Below are 15,010 nucleotides of genomic sequence, written 5' to 3' on the forward strand. Positions count from 1 at the left end.
ATTGATTTACTCACTGCTTGTGTGGGTGTGTACACATGTGGGTGTATGTGTGGAGGTGTATACATGGAAGTCTGAAGGCAATGATAGTTGTCTTTTATCAATCTCTACATTATTATTATTGTTAGTCTTTGAGACAAGGTCTTTCACTGAACCTGGAACTATTCACCATGGTAGCTAGACCAGCTGGCCACTGAGGCCCCATTATTCACCTCTCTCTGGGCTCCTCTGTGCCTGGATTTTATGTGGAAACTGAGGACCTGAACTCAGGTCCTCATACTTGCACAGCAAGCCACCTCCCCAACCCATATGACCAACTTTTAGGTGAACTGCTGTAAACCAGAAGATCCCAAGTCAATAAGGGGCTCAGGGGCCTCTCCATCATCCTCTCTTTCCTGAACGCGAAACAGTGTGCATGTGCCAAGGATTATTAGTCAAATGGAATAGAGTACAGAGAAGTTACATCGGGGTATGTTTATTTTAGATGAAAAACAATGCACCTTTTTTTTTTTTTTTTTTTAAAGCTGAGGATCAAACCCAGGGCCTTGCGCTTGCTAGACAAGTGCACTGAGCTAAATCCCCAACCCAACAATGCACCTTTTTAAGAACATAGGAGAGTAATGGCCGCTGTTGGGATGTGCAAGTCCCTTGCACCTCTGCAATGAACGTGAGGAGGATCCATGAGCCTGCTGCTCATGGGCCAGCAATAAGTTTTGTGGGTCTCCCAAGGGTGCACACCTCACTTTACACTCCAGATTCTAAAGACTTGGTGAATACCTCACAGCTCTGAAGGGTAAGTGAATTACATCTGTGTATTGAGAAGATGCTATTTCAGATCTTCACAATATGCATGATATGTTACATAAATAGAAACACATGCATATCATTTTATAACCTGCTATTGTCACCAAATAATAAAAATTCGGTTTTTGCCCCATATATCAACAGATATACATGAACCATACTCTTTAAAATTATTCCATTATATCGATAGTCTTTATTATTTCCTACCATCTGTTGTCTTTAAACTCCTTTTAGGTATGTTAAGTTTTCCTATTATAAACACAACTACCAGACATCCTATGTACACACATGTTTACATGCTCTTGTGAGTATTTACAGAAGATAGATTCATAAGCATGGAACTGCTAGACAGCACGCATGTTTGAAATTTTAATAAATTTATTGCTGAATTGTCCTCCAAGAAGGTTTAGTCACTTTCCTTCCCAACCACACTGTACACTCCCACAGCACGGTGTCGAATGAATTTATAAAAAGGATTATATCATTTTATTTTTGTACCTTTGATACTAGAGGGAGAATGGACGCCACTTTAAATATTTACTGACAGAATCTTTCTCTCCCTTTGGGAAAATCTTGTTTAGAGTTAAAACTTTTCCCTAAATTGTTTATATATTTTTATAGATTTGGAGGAACTCTTTTATGATGGATATTAATCTTTTGTTGCAAATATTTCTCCTACTAAGACATCTTCTATTTGAATACAATCTTTTTTGCTTCACACGGATCTTTTTAAAAATTCCTGTGTATAAAAGTCTTAAATATACCCTTTCTGCCTCAAAACAGAAATTCCCTTTTAAAATACACTCTGCACACATCTCATTAGGTTTACTGCTACCTGGACAGTACAATTTCTGTTGTGCTTTTTTCTGTTAGATGCTACGGCTGATTCTTGCTGTTCCACAGGCAACACATTGATTGCAGAGCATTGGTTCTGAATTCAGATGTTTTAGTTAGTTCTCTATTAGTTCTAATTGTATTCAGAATTAGTAGTTTTAGAAATCTCCTATTTGGAGAGACATTACCAGCCATAAAAATTCTATTTCCATGTATTCCCTTCTAATAAATTCCATTGCCTGCGGAGATTCCCTTCCTGTGGTTGATGCCAATACTTGCTACTTCGCTCAAAAGGAACAATTCTAAAAGCACATTGCTAATATTAACCTTAGATTTCTGGGAGACAAATTTTCATTGAGTTAAGAAGTTCTTTTACTATCTAGCTTGCTAAGACATAGCAGAAATTAAATTTGAATTTAACCAACTCCTTTTCATTTTCCTAAAATGAAGTATAATTCAGTTATTTAAATAAAAGGTGAACGCTTCCAGGGCCTATAAAGCTTAAATGCCCACATACTCTGCTTCACAAAGATGGGATAGCCTTGGTGGGGGTAGCTAATGCCGTTCGAGTTGGCATGCGTGGCAGGGGCAGGGGCAGGGGCAGGGGCAGGGGCAGGGAACTAGAAAGAGTTCTTGGAGCACATCAAAACAAATCACAAATTTACTGTTAACATGGATTCCCTCACCTTGAAATCATCAGGAATGAGGAGTTTTGATGTTCGTAGAAAATTCAAGATATATCTGAACATCTGTCCATCTCTGTCAATGAAATAGTGCTGTTTGAGACTGTCCAAAACAATGGGTTCTGTACCATCAAACAGTCTTCCGATTCTGTGATAAAAAAAACGAAAACCAAAACAAAACAAAAAAAAAAAAAAGGAGAGAGAGAAAGAGAGGGAGAGTGAAGACAATTAGTTGTTTGGCCACCGAGACTCACATCTCCAGCTGTGTCACTGTCCTGCATGCTTCCACATAGCTGCGAAAATGTCTACTCAGCAGTGATGGGTCTGAGATGTGCTGCTCCTTACTTGATAAATATCTTAGGGTGAGAAAGCTCCAAAGAATAGTCTCCGTCAGTTAAGGCACAAGCCTGTATTCCCTGTCTGTCACCTGTAAAGGACATGGCGAGGGCGAGGGCGTCACTGTGACGGGAGACCTTGCCTTTCCCCTTACTCTCTGCTACTTGCAAAGGGTCCCTTCTCCCACGTGTCTTCTAAACCTTTTCTACTGAAAAAGGGGTTCTGGTTCTAAGAAAGGTGTTTCAGCAGTTTCCCCACTCATGAATGCCAGGGTTCTACCAGGACGGCAGTAGAGAGAGCCAGTGAGGGCTGGTCAGTGACAAGAGGCATCAGGAAACTTCTTTCCTTGACCAGAGGCTCATCTGGCTTCTCATTAATGGTATGGGTGAATGGATCACCCCAGTTTTTAAATATAAGTTTTTAAACTGATCTCATAACTTGCCCCATAATTTGGAATGCTATTTATTGCTTTAGAGATTATTTTGAAATAATGCACTGTCTAATACTATGTTGAAATCTGACAAAGGTCACAGAAAATCAAGTATTCTACCCTTAAACATGACAAGTCATATTTTCCTCTCCTCTGAAATCATTCCTGTGAGTTTTTGTTTCAACAAAAATATTTTAAAGATAATTCTGAAACTCACCCTACCCAAAGGTGGGTCAAAGAAAGCCACAGTGGAGTTGCATTTCTCAAGCTCAGCAAGTGTTCTGTTGAACTTTCCATGAACTAAACGTGATTATTTAGGGTGCAGATTACAATCACCCCAGGATTCTTTCACTGTCTGTTACTTCTCGTTCCTTTCTCCCTGACACATCAATCAGACAAATCCACCGTGTCACTTACGCGTAGTCTTTCCAGGACAGCCTGCTGGAGGACGGGAGGGAATGAGACTTGTCTGCTCCTACTGAACATTTTACTCTTCACTTAATAACATGGTAAATGCTTGGTTGGCAGGGAAAGAGTGGAGGCTGTATTAATGACGTGGGTGTCTTTCACCGTCCTCAGCACTTTCTTCATGTAACGAGTCCATTATCCTCATCTTAGTGATGAAGAAATTTACTTGAAAATATGAGGAACTGGCCCAACTAGTTAAGTAGCAACAGGGATTTGGCTGACTGGAAAGGGGCCTCCTTACCCTCATGGGAATGAAAAGAATTGCCATTGTGCAATGACAGCTTTCGGTTAGAGCTGTTTTATCTATATTGGTTAAACAAGAACTATATAATGAAACCCAAGCCCCAATACTGATTAATTTAGGGGCCTGAAACAAACCAGTGTTAATCACTCTATTAAACAGAGATGAAAAGCATTTTATTTTTAATTAAGTCCTATGCTCCAGAATCATTGAGTATTCACTTGCAAGCTTACACCTAGCAGGGCAAGGTCACAGGATGAGCCACTAGTGCAGGGCAAGGTCACAGGATGAGCCACCAGTTCATACGTGCCAAGCGGAGCCATAAAGGAACTGCTTGCTCCTGTATGAGGAGAGCAGAGCGGCAGAGCAATGTGGCCTGGCCAGTTCCTACCTGTACTCTGGAAGCATGCCTTCCTTGTAGCTCCACTTCATTTTTATAAAATTGTCTCATTTGTTTTCTAAAATAAGCTTTTCTTCCCCTCACAGTTGATGAGCAAAGTCATCCTGAGCTCAAGGAGCACAGGAATAGAGGTATTCCAGGGGAGCCTACATAAATTTCTATTAGTTTATTAAGCTCGATTTAAGACATTGATGGCTTTTGAACTCTCCAAATTAAGAAAAAGGTGTCACTGAAATAGTCTTTATGGTGTAAAAAATAAAACAGAAAATGTGGAAAATGTGGCAAGTATTCACAAAAGGTATCCGAGGAACATGAGACATTATAGAGAGGGAGGGCTCCAGTCAGCCAGTGCAGACTCGAAAGGCGGCTGGGCCTTAGGCAAGGCATGGGCAGAGAGAGAGAGAGAGAGAGAGAGAGAGAGAGAGAGAAAGAGAGAGAGAGAGAGAGAGAGAGAGAGACTCTGACTGACTCTATGGAGAGCAGGAGGGACTGACCCCCAGGGCAGGAGAGAGAAAACCCAGCCAGGGCTGCAAGGGCCAAGGAAAAGACCCAAGCCCAGCACTAAGGCTCACCCTTCATGACACCTCCAATAATGGTCAAGTCACCTGATGCTGGCTTGGAACCTTTGTCCAGCCCTAGGACTATAGTGGTATTTGCTCTGCCTATGACTTTGGGCTATCCGGCCCAAAGGAGAAGGTGCTTCCTGCCATTGCCCGTGACCTCTTATAAGGAGCTAGAGAAGGGTCAGGTGCCACTTATTCCAATCAACCCATGTGAGTCTGTTAAATGGGTCACATAATTTATTAAGATATAAATTGAGGAAACACACTCACAAATACAGAACGGAGTAGACAGCAGAATAGTCCTCTGATCTGACTGGGAGTGAATCCACCTCACAGGCAGGAGCAGGGAGAAGGGGCATGTGACCCTTCTCCAACCCCTTATCAGAGGTCAATGGCAGGAAGCAACTGCCTCCTTTGGGCCTTATAGCCCAAGGTCATGGGCAGAACAAAAACTACTACATATGACCTATGACCATGGAGGGGCACTGGGCAACCAGAACCCTAAGGGAATAGGCCCGCTACTAGGAAGGACCAGGTAGGGCAGGAGTGACCCCACGGATTAGGAACTACAAAGACAAGGCTAATGGATGTGCTCCCAGGAGTCTGGAGGCAAAGAGAGGCATGAGCTCCTGGGTGGAGGAAGGGAATGGAAAGCCTGGGCTGCTTGGGCTGGAAAGGGCTGCAGAGAGAGGGTCAGGGCTGTGGAGAGAACGGGAGAGGCCTAGAAAGGGGCCTAGGGCATCGATACACAGTCCTGACCGAGAGAAAGCCCTCATGAGAGGCAGGAAGTTCCCTATCTGAGCAGCAAATGTTAGAAGTAAGAAGAGGTTGCAATGCCCCTTTCTGCCAGCCTTGGAGGAAGAGGCTCGTGAAAACAGAGCAGAAGGGAAGAGGAGGGGTGCCAGCAGCCATTAGTGTTGTCTCCTGGTGGGGTTGGCGATGGGGTAACTTGTGCTGTGGAAAAGTATTGTTTGGCTAAACAAACAGAGGGAGAAGTTTTCTCGTGGACACATGAACGGGAGTACAAGTCCCACTGCAGAGACCTGTAAACGCTGCTGCCTGGAAACGACGTGGGCTGATTGCAGGGCACAGACCTTGGAGAACATTCCTGGTTTCCAACTGACCAAGACCGAGCTGGCTCCAGATGATGTATGGCTGAGGTTTTCTTTCTCTCCCTTTTACAAATGTATCTTCACTGAACCAAATGGTAATGCTGAGAAAGACTTCCATGATGTTTTAAAAGCTAATAACTATTCTAGCTAATATCTTATGTCTTCCTTAAAATGAACTTACTCTGGATAATTTCAATCTTACACCAAAGCTGACAAGTAATAAAATGAATCTCTTAAGTGAATACACTGCCACCTTGGTTTCAAAAATCTATGAGTTCTTAACTAGTCTTGTTGCATGTCCACATTCATGCCTCACTGCCCCTACTGGGAGTTTTGAAAAAAATCTCGAACAGCACATCATTTTATCTGAATATTTCATTAATTACTAGCATTATAAAAGTCTGCTAAAATCTGAAGTAAGTGATGCTGAATATTATTCTTCCTTGGCACTTTTTGACAAGAACATTGTTGATTCCTCTTGCTTATTGTTCAGGGGAGAACGTGCTGTGGAAATCAGGCTCCTTTGGGTGAGGAGTTGGTCTGGTTTCCTGTTATAATGGGCTCCCCTTTTACCTGGCATAGTTGTGTTAGACACAGGGCTCACATGAATATGAGAGGACTAAAATCTGATTTACCAAGCTCTGTAGGAGTCAGTCCTTAAAACTGTTTTCTTCTGTATTTACTCATCTATAAGTCTTGGTTTCTGTAATTTACTGAGTCGGTTTGTTAGGAATTTCCCTTTCCTCCATTCTTATGTAATCATTTAGTTATTCATTCAGTATCCACTATACCAGTAACAGATGTGAGGACATGAAAAGGGCACAATCCTTGCTTTTGTGGAATTTCATAGTCTTTGTGGCTAGAAGCACAGCTCAACTGTAGCATGACAGAGTGAATCATTTTGTGTGGAGCGGACAGTAGAGATACAAAGGAGGTGCATCTAACACATTACACTCAACTGTGGGTTATCAGGGAAGAAAGAAAGGCTCACTGGAGTGAAGGAGAGGAAGTAGCTGAGTACAGGGGTGGGCAGTCAGGGTAGGAGAGGACACAGGACATTCAGGACCTTGGGCGGGAAAAGGCTCCCCGTGTGACGCTGTGCTGAGTCAGGCCGACTGAAAACTAGGCTGAAGCACACAGAGGGAAGAGCCTGGTCCATCAGGTGATGGAACGTAGATTGGTTTTGAGGGCGATGAGAACTGATGGCAGATTGTTCTCTTGGGAATCTTAAGAGAAAGCAAATTTAGAAACGAGGCAAAAGTGAGACACCATATTTGAAGTGACATCTCCTCACAGCCACGGCTCAACCAAATCCTGTCTCCTGGGCTTTTCACCATTTCCTGTGCATGGTGAGTTGGTTCTCAGCCCTGGCTGACAATGGAAATCCCTGGAGAGCCTTTAAAAAAAACTGATCTCAGGGTCCCCAGTTATTCTGATGCAGTTAGGAATAAGGTCTAAACAGCTACGGTTTGAAAAAGCTTCCTACGTTTGTGTGATCATTTGGTTGGGAGACAGGATCTCACGATGTAGTCCAAACTGGCCTTGAAGGCAGAGATCTGCCTGACTTGGCCTCCCCTCCCAAGTGCTGGGATTAAAGGTGTGCGCCACCACCACCACACTGGGCAATCCTGAACTTCTGAATGTCCTTCCATCTCCCAGATGCTAGGATTACAAGTGTGCACACCACAGATGGTCTCACCAAGTGAGAATTAGTGTAAAGGGGGAGGGGCAGAGACTAGAGGGTGAGCCAACCCACCCGCAGCGGTTCACTTGGTCACGTGGTTAAACGGCGGCAGCCCCCACTCAACAGCCAACCACACTTTCAGAAATGAAAGACTTGACCCGGTCAACCTCTGTTTTATAAATGTAACAATAATCATAAATATGCCCTCCCAGAGACACAGTCGGCCACACAGGGTTTCTCTAAATCTCATCTCGCTGCCCTGTGGTGGCCAGCAGAGACAGCACATCTAGCCCTCAGAGGGCAACTGAGCCTAGTTACGACAAGTGGGTCCCCTCTAATGTCTTAAGAGCCGGGTCTTGGTTCGTCTTGATCTCCACAGGCGGCCTTAGCTCCTCACCTTGCAGGTAACGAGTAAGCCCACATGTTGAGTCACTTGGCTGAAGGGACCGTATTTAAATGATGGAAATCAGACGACAACCTCAGTCTGACTTAAATGCTTTTCTTGATCATTAGATAGACTGCCTCTTCATTTATGCTAAAAAAAAAAAAAAAAGCCAACAGCTTCTTCTAGGAAATGTACAATCGTTACAGTTTGATAAAGCTTGATAGTACAAGATAATATGTTATCTGGTAATTATTGTGTAGGGAAAATAATTTACTTGATAGCAAGATAGAAAAAGCAGAGGATCTAGGGCTTCTAGTCAAGGCCAATGAAAGAAATGATGTGCTGTGAAGCCACAATTGAGTCAACCCAAACCAAATGGAAACATGCGAGACTTGTGAGGTCACTGTCAGTGCAGCTGGTAGACTGTGAAGGAGTACAAGGAAGGCTGGGAACTGAGGATGTGCAGAGTGGTCAGAGCTCCTTGGAGAGCAGCACACAGCTGACTCATGACTCACCTACTCTGTCACTACTATCCCCGACCCACTGTGTCCTTACACTGCATCTGGAACACTCCTGGGATTTATAGCTTTACAGCTGTGGAAACTCCGAGCTGGTGTGTGAGTGTGTGTGGGGGGGTGGGGGGGGTGGGGGGGTGTTCCCATGCCTTCTACAGCTGGTGTGTGTGTGGGGTGTTCCCATGCCTTCTACAGCTGGTGTGTGTGTGGGGGGTTCCCATGCCTTCTGCAGCTGGTATGTGTGTGTGTGTGTGGGGGGTTCCCATGCCTTCTGCAGCTGGTGTGTGTGTGTGGGGGGGTTCCCATGCCTTCTGCAGCTGGTGTGTGTGTGTGGGGGGGGTGTTCCCATGCCTTCTGCAGCTGGTGTGTGTGTGGGGGGGGGTTCCCATGCCTTCTGCAGCTGGTGTGTGTGTGTGGGGGGGTTCCCATGCCTTCTGCAGCTGGTGTGTGTGTGTGGGGGGGGTTCCCATGCCTTCTGCAGCTGGTGTGTGTGTGTGTGGGGGGGTTCCCATGCCTTCTGCAGCTGGTGTGTGTGTGTGGGGGGTTCCCATGCCTTCTGCAGCTGGTGTGTGTGTGTGTGGGGGGTTCCCATGCCTTCTGCAGCTGGTGTGTGTGTGTGGGGGGGGGTTCCCATGCCTTCTGCAGCTGGTGTGTGTGTGTTCCCATGCCTTCTACAGCTGGTGTGTGTGTGAGGGGGTTCCCATGCCTTCTGCAGCTGGTGTGTGTGTGTGTGTGGGGGGGTTCCCATACTTTCTGCAGCTGGTATGTGTGTGTGTGTGTGTGTGTGTGTGTGTGTGTGTGTGTGTGTTCCCATGCCTTCTGCAGCTGGTATGTGTGTGTTCCCATGCCTTCTACAGCTGGTGTGTGTGTGTGGGGAGGTTCCCATGCCTTCTGCAGCTGGTGTGTGTGTGTGGGGGGGGTTCCCATACCTTCTGCAGCTGGTGTGTGTGTAGGGGGGGGTGTGGGTGGGTGGGAGGGTGGGTGTTCCCATGCCTTCTGCAGCTGGTGTGTGTGTGTGTGGGGGGTTCCCATGCCTTCTGCAGCTGGTATGTGTGTGTGTGTGGGGGGAGGGTTCCCATGCCTTCTGCAGCTGGTGTGTGTGTGTGGGGGGGGGGGTTCCCATGCCTTCTGCAGCTGGTATGTGTGTGTGTGGGGGGGGGGGGTTCCCATGCCTTCTGCAGCTGGTGTGTGTGTGTGTGGGGGGGGAGGGTTCCCATGCCTTCTGCAGCTGGTATGTGTGTGTGTGGGGGGGGGGGGTTCCCATGCCTTCTGCAGCTGGTATGTGTGTGTGTGTGGGGGGAGGGTTCCCATGCCTTCTGCAGCTGGCCACCTTCTGTCTCCAGTTCTTAACACCCTCTACTTCCCACAATGCCTGGTAGTCACCTGGTCACATCCTGTTTCCAGACATGGAACTGGACACGTTGTTTACCTAGGGACAAATGGAATAGCCTTCCCCGTTCTCCTCGGCCCGAGTGCCCTGGAAACTAGAGGGCATGGTTACCTGCAGCTTCTGTAGGATGGATATGACCAGGGAGGATGAGGAAACCCTGGGGAATGAAATGCTGACTGACCAAGAAGCAAGGGGGAGAAGAGGAGGGAAGGATACCAGGTGGGCCTTTACACCCATGCAGGAGCTTTCTGCCAATAAACACCCCACACACACACCTTTACATTCTAAGGTAAACATGGCTTGGACTTGGGGGAAAGACTCCATTCAGTTTCTGGTCCAGTTTTTTTTTTTTTTTTCTGGCTACCAGATTCAGAGGCAACTCTCAAATGATCTCGTTAGCACTGGGGGATATTTTAAAGTTCTAAGTGACACCTATCAGTTGAAAATCTGGGAGGTATAGAGGGTAGAAATGTAGCTGAACAGAAAATCTGTCATGAGTCTACCATCTAATGGGGCATTAAAAAACATCTCACTTTGGATATGAAAAGTACTCCCCCCACACACACATCCCACCAAAAGTGCATGTGTTGAAGGCTTCATCCCCAGCTGGTGACGTACCATTGAGAAGTAGCAGGATGGATGGGATGCTACTTCATCAATGTATTAATGAGTTCACAGCTAAATGTGCTATTAGAGGTGGGCCTTGTTGGAGGCAGATCACTGGGGACGTGGCTCTGAAGTGTGTCCCTGGGCCTTCCCTCGTCTTTCTCTGCCCCCTGGGTACCACGAGGTGACAGTTTTGTTCCATCACATGGTCCTCGCTATGATCTGGGACTGTCCTCAGCCTATAAACAAAGGGGTCAGCTACCTAAGCCAAATAAGCCTTCCATCCTAGAGGATTTGGTCAGGCACTCTGCATCAGGCAAGTGAGGCTATGAGCAGGCAATGCAGCTTATTACTCTTTGTGTCTTCTACTTTGGCGTCCTGACCGAACTTCTTCCCTAATATTTGAAATCTAAGGTAGATGGCAAACAGGGTAGAAGGATGGATAAGGACACTTGTGTGTCCATGCACAGCTGTGTGTGTGTGTGTGTGTGTGTGTGTGTGTGTGTGTGTGTGTGTGTGTTACCGGTATAGGGAGAACTATCACCACAGATGTTATCTGGCCTCAGAACATCAGAGAGATAAGCAAGAGACAACCTGTCAAAGGATTCCTTCTTCTTTTCTGCTGAGATTACAGAGGAAGGAAAAGGAGTAAATGAAGAGAAACAATAATAATGAGTATGTTAGAAATGTTATTTCACAGAGAATGGACTCCATGATACCTTCTCTGCCATGACGGACTATATTCCCAAAACTGTGAACAAAAATAAAGAAGAAGAAAAAAAATCCTGAATGATCATAAAGAACATCTAATCTCAAGCAAACAGAATGTTTTTTATGACCACTCAGGGTTCTGGGATAATTCTTTAATGTTTCCAGTCTTGGGAAATTTCATGTTTCATGACTACAGATAAAAATTGATTTAGAGCTTGTTATAGAAATGGATAGAAGTAATTTAAGGGAAGAAAGAAAATAATTTCTTAAGTAAAAACCAAAGCGAATTGTATCTATGTATGGGGGAGCTGTGGGGTGCCTCGAGCACCTCTCCCAGAGGCAGCATCGTTTTCTGGCATAGATAGAACTGGAGCCAGTGGGGGAGGAAAGAAGCATTTCAAATGTAAATAACAGGGTGTGTGCAGGGCCAACACAGGGCTCAGTCTGGACAATCTGTCTTGATGCTGATGGCTCAGGCTAGGCCAAGGCCACTGAGACACCACAGGAAGTTTTTAATGCTTTTAGTACTGTCCTGTGTCTGTGTTCACATGCACATGCACGTGCCAAAAGTGTCCCCACCTGCAAAGTGGGGGTAACAGTACAAAGTAAATGCCAGGAGTCTTCCTCAGTTGCTCTTCACCTGACTTTTTGAGACAGGGTCTCTCAGGGAACCTTGAGTTCACAGACTCAGCTGGCTGGGGAGCAGGCTCCAGGCCCTGCCTGTCTTTACCTTTCAATGCAAGGAGAACAAGTGTGCACCACCACACTGGCTTTTGTATGTGGGTGCCCAGGCTCCAAATTCAAGTCCTCATGTCTGCACAACAGGTTTTACCCACTAAGCCATCTCTCCCCAGCCCATTAGCTTGAGTTTTGATTTTGTTGTTATTGTTTTAACTAGAGAAATGGGATCCTAGCAGACAGTGAATTTTTATAAGGAATACATGGACACATAGTAAAACATTCACTTTTCTCTTTGGGGTACATGGTATCAAGTCTACAGGGCTGTATGAGGCCCCCTACTGCAGCAAGCTGATAGATGATGTTAACAGGACTCCCATAGGCAGCTGGACTAAAGGCCTGGCTTGGACCTTCTCCTTCAGTGCCCAAGAGTTGTTTTCTCTCTCTGTAAAGCACCGTGCCCTCCTGCCACAGACTCAGTAACTGCTGGCAGATTTTCATCCTCAAACAATTAAGTGCTGTGCCCCCAATCAATCGGGCTGAACTGGACAAAAAGAATTAAGACTGCGTGGGCATACACCTGGGTCAAGCAAGTGTCTGTTTTAAATGGTTTCTAGAACGAATGGCTATTTTTCTCAGATGAGCCCAGGACGAAATCATCCTGCCTTTTCCTGGAGCCCAGCTGGGTATTTTCAGTGAACACAGTCTCTTCAGGGTTTTGTCTTGCTTTCTGTGTGAGCAGGCAAGCATGAACATGTGCGCATGAGCCTGCCTCTGCAGCCACCCCCTTCCTCCTCCCAACAGTGGGTTCTATATTTAGAGGGATTTTTTGACACACTCCTTAGGCTTTTCTCTTGATTTAAGAACTCTAGAATATGTTTTCCATTTTCGAGTAATAATCCTTATTCAGAGGGGGGAAATGCTATAATAGCTAACATTTATTGAGAGTGTGTTCAACACTCTGCTGGAAATTTTACAGATTATCTGCTTGAATTCTCACTATGGTAATACTGAGTATAAAAATGCCTAGTACAGGGAACATTTTGGTTGAGGCAGTGAAGACTGGGTTGTAGTGCCATCAAGTAGCCTGCTGAGGATGCTGAGAAGCTGAGGTCTGCCTGCCTGAGAGTGAGGGCCAGTCCACCTTTGAGCTGTCCCAAGTCCCTCTGCTACTAAACCATCCAAGCACACTAAAACATCAAGTCAGGGATGAAGATCCATGGTTGAGTCCTTGTCAGCATGTACAAGGACCAGGGTTCAATTCCCAGCACTACAAAACAAACAAAAGACAAGAAAGAGCAGAAGCTTAGGCCTACAGTACTGTCCCAGTCTGCCCGCCTGTCTCAGAGCCCTGCTCTGGCCCTTTCCACCTGCCATCTTGTGATCTTGTGGCTGTGGTTTCCCCTCCCTCCCTCCCTCCCTCCCTTTCTTCCCTCCCTCCTTCCTTGGACTGTCCATCTCCTCCCTCTCCTTTCTCTCTGCAAATCCTCAAATCCAGCATATACTGCATGTTCGCCAAGAACTCTACCACCAAACTACATCCCTAGGCCTTCATATTTCTTGTGACAGGAAACTCCTGAGTGTGTTCTGAGTGAATCTGAGTTGTACCTGACTTCTACCCTTATTCCCGGGCTTCTTCATCACGACAAACTGACTGTCAGATTACAGAATGTGACAGAACGTTCTCGAGTCTTCCCCAATGTCTAGCAAGCCCCTGGGTCTGTCCCCAGACTGCAGTTCACAGGTGGCCGCTGGCCCGCTCTTTCCTACTCTGTGACCATCAGTGAGGACAGGCTGGGGAGTGGAGTGTGCCCACACCTCCTTTGTTGTCCCACTACTCCAGACTGTTGGGATCACTTACAATATGCCTCAGTCATTGCTTCACATAAGCGCGCATTATATTGATCATACAAGAGGACGATGGCCAAGCCAGCATTTCCATTTTCAACTTCACAGTTTTCCCCACTTGCGATCATGCCAGCAAAACAGTGGCTTATAATGAAAGTATTTAAATCTTTCCTTAGTGTATTTAAGTGAAAAACCTAGAAGCTTAACAGTTTAATGAAAAGAACATGAAATTACCAAAAGACCAGGCCAATGCTTTTATAACATCTTCAGGAAGATGGACAGAATAACTGAATCCACCCTGACTCATTTGTACTGCTTTCTTTCTACCCCATGTTCAGAGAAACAAATGCACACACCTACCATACGCATTATTACCACACATGTACACAAATGCATACATGTCACACACATACACAAACATATACTCAACACAAATATATACAAATTTATACACCATATGCATAAACACTTCACACATACAAAAACACATGCACATACACAGATGCACACTCCATATGCATAAACACCACACATATATAAATGCATGTATAAAGACTTGCATACATGCCATATACAAATGCACATACACACATGCATATATGCCACACACATATACAAATTCACACATATAGACAAGTGTACGTACACACACACACACACACACACACACACACACACACACACACACACACTGTCTTAGTCAGGGTTACTATTTCTGTGAGGAAACACCATGACCCAAGCAAATTGGGGAGTTTATTTGGTTTGCAGTTCATCATCAAAGGAAGTCAGGACAGGATCTCTAACAGGGCAGGTACCTAGAGGCAGGAGCTGATGCAAAGGCCATAGAGGATGCTGCTTGCTCAGCCAGGTACCCTATAGAACCTAGGACCACCAGCCCAGGATGGTGCCACCCACCATGGGCTGGGCCTCTCATACCAATCACTAAAGAAGAAAATGCCCTACAGCTGCATCTTTTGGAGGCATTTTCTCAAGAAGGTTCCCTTCTTTCATATAACCCTAGCTTGTGTCAGGTGGACATAAAGCTAGCCAGCACACACACACATACACACACACATACACACACTGAACATTTACGACCATCATTGTCAAGAGTTTATACAGCAACAGTCACAAGCAGGTGTTGAGAGCATCAAAAGGTGGCTGAATGAACGGAAAAGAATTCATCCTGTGACTATGACTGCAGAGTGACGGAGTTTAAAACACACCCAGAAACCGAGCTGTCCCAGGACACCACCTCAGGACTGTGAGTTGTGCTTCCTTAGACGAAGAGAAAAAAGCTGAACACTGACATTCATTCCACAGAG

General features: G+C 45.5%; 1 protein-coding gene across 2 annotated transcripts in view; it reads right to left on the bottom strand.

Moving 5' to 3' along the window:
* Positions 1 to 15,010, bottom strand: part of Kctd1 (potassium channel tetramerization domain containing 1) — a 103,743-nt gene that overhangs the window by 20,210 nt on the left and 68,523 nt on the right. For both annotated transcript variants that reach the window (XM_036204643.1, XM_036204642.1), the window contains exon 3: positions 2,322 to 2,466. In XM_036204643.1, coding sequence (XP_036060536.1) covers positions 2,322 to 2,466 — 145 coding nt within the window. The remainder of the gene's footprint in view (positions 1 to 2,321; positions 2,467 to 15,010) is intronic.

Source organism: Onychomys torridus, chromosome 13, assembly GCF_903995425.1.
Source record: "Onychomys torridus chromosome 13, mOncTor1.1, whole genome shotgun sequence".
NCBI lineage: Eukaryota > Metazoa > Chordata > Mammalia > Rodentia > Cricetidae > Onychomys > Onychomys torridus.